The 2,233-nt window shown below is 55.3% G+C and overlaps 1 protein-coding gene across 1 annotated transcript in view; it reads left to right on the plus strand.

Annotated features, from left to right (window-relative positions):
• Positions 1-1,488: 1,488 nt before the first annotated feature.
• Positions 1,489-2,233, plus strand: part of NAPA (NSF attachment protein alpha) — a 23,894-nt gene continuing 23,149 nt past the window's right edge. The window contains exon 1 of the mRNA XM_004710404.3: positions 1,489-1,679. Within this exon, the coding sequence (XP_004710461.1) occupies positions 1,582-1,679 (98 nt within the window). The 5' untranslated portion in view covers positions 1,489-1,581. The remainder of the gene's footprint in view (positions 1,680-2,233) is intronic.

Here is a 2,233-nt window from a genome sequence, read left to right on the forward strand (position 1 = left end):
AGGAGAAAGATGAGGCTTTTTACTCCCATAAAGAGTTGTCTCTCAAACCCACAGGGGGCGGTTCTATCCTGTCCTATAGGGTCTCCATTGAGTCAGAACAGACTCGATGGCAGTGAGTTTGGTTATTTTTGGATGTCATATACAGAAAACCATACAAAGACCAAAACAAAGTAAAACAAAAATCTCCGTGGAAAAGAGATATTAAAAACTAGAACAACTTTGAACTGGCCCAAAGGGGAGATCAAATAATGTGTCTAAATTTTAACCTGGTGACATCTTCCACAATCCATTTTTCAGTGCACTCTGCACGATCGCAAGGCTATTCCCATCCCTGGTCTATGGCCAGATGGATTCACCTGAGTTTAATCCATGTGTATTCCCCTTCATTTTAAAGATATATTTTTTTTCATTTAGATCATTTTATTGGGGGCTCGTACAACTCATCGCAATCCATATATACATTCATTGTGTGTCAAGCACATTTATACATTTGTTGCCATAATCATTCTCAAAACATTTGCTTTCCACTTGAGCCCTTGGAATCAGCTCATTTTCCCCCTCCCTCCCCGCTCCCCCCTTCCTCATGAGCCCTTGATAATTTATAAATTATTAAAAACAATTTTTAAATGAAACAACTTTTAAGTGGGTCAAAAGGAAGCTCAAATAAGAGATTACCTTTAACTTAATTATACCTACCATCATTGACTACAATGTTGATAACTCGGCTATTCGCATCCCTCCACTATGGTCAGCGGATTCACGGAAGGCTTAAACTATGTGTGGACCCTACAAATGGACCTTAGGCTTCCATTGTCCATAGCCATCTGCAAACGATATAAGCTCTGGTACCTTCGGATCTGGATTCTATTATTTCCAATCCAAAGGTCACTCAACTGTTTGTTAGGCAGTAAGAATTCTTGCCTGTTTCATTCTCTCAAGTTTCATTTCCGGTCTCCCCCAAATCGTTTTCAGCCGTCCTCGGTAGAGGGCGCAAGAAAAGGCAGGATGTTTTCTTTTATTAACCCCACACGCCCTCCCAATTAAAGCGCAGCGCAGCCCTAATCTCTGCGCAAGACCACAGTCAACTGTCACGTGGGGGCCGGCGGTCAGCTGACTACAGCCCAAGGACCCCCCCCCTTGGGAGGGGGCGGGCCCCGGCGAGGGCCGCTGATTGGTGGAGTAGGAACAAGAAAAGTACACAAGGAGGCGGGTTCTTCGCGGTGCGCACTCCGATTGGGTTGCGCTAGGTCACGTGATGTTGCTGGCGCGTCGGAAGGAGCCTGCGGGCGCAGTTCCCGGAAGTGTACGCACGCGTCAAAGTCCGGGACGGCTGCTGGAGGCCGCGGGTCACGGGGCCCCGTGCGGCGCCCGGCGGGGGCGTGGCCAGTGGGACGCGCGTCGTGTTACGAGGCTGCGGGTTGGTCGGCGGGGGTCACGTGGTGCTCGGCCGTCGGCGGCGCGCGCCTGAGCGACGTCAACACATCCCGCTGAGCTACCCCGACCTGTGTCCTGCGGCTGGGCCGGGCCTGAGTCCTCCCAGGGCCCGGGTCGGACGGTTTGCCGAGTCCCTGTGCGGCCGCCATGGACAACTCCGGGAAGGAAGCGGAGGCGATGGCGCTGCTGGCCGAGGCGGAGCGCAAGGTGAAGAATTCGCAGTCCTTCTTCTCCGGCCTCTTCGGGTAAGCGCTGGGCCGAGGGCCGGCCGGGACCTCGGCTGAGGGAGGACGAAGGTGTCAGGACCAGAGGCGGCGGGGCAGGCACGAAGGACTCCGGCCGACGGGACACGATGGGAGGCAGCAGGGGGACTAAGGGGCCGGGGCCCTGGCCGAGGCGACACCTTCGTGAAGCGGCTTAGGGAGCTTGGGCGAACCTCGGGCCGAGGCTTCGAGAGCCAGAGAAGGAGCCTCGGGGGCGCCGGGGGCATCTACCCGAAGGCTCCCGGCCGAGGCCACCTGTCCGGGGTGTTGTTGACACTTGAACGCCCGCGGTGATGACTTGCTAGGCGTGAGTGACGGGTCAGGAATCTGACAGCAGGCCGATGGGCGGGGGCTAGTGGTGAGCCCACGACCGAGGTGTGCAAGGGGCCTGGGAAAGACAGGGTGGCGACCAGGCCAAGGAAATGTCCTGCCTGAGTGGGAGCTGGGCGGCGGGTGATGGGGGAGGCGATTGCTGTGCGGGTGATGAATGATACTGGCCAGGCTGAGATAAGGGGACCAGAGAAACAGGAAGGAGC

This window comes from Echinops telfairi, unplaced genomic scaffold (assembly GCF_000313985.2).
Source record: "Echinops telfairi isolate 266 unplaced genomic scaffold, ASM31398v2 ScPeMD7_655;HRSCAF=1070, whole genome shotgun sequence".
In the NCBI taxonomy this organism is placed as follows: Eukaryota; Metazoa; Chordata; class Mammalia; order Afrosoricida; family Tenrecidae; genus Echinops; species Echinops telfairi.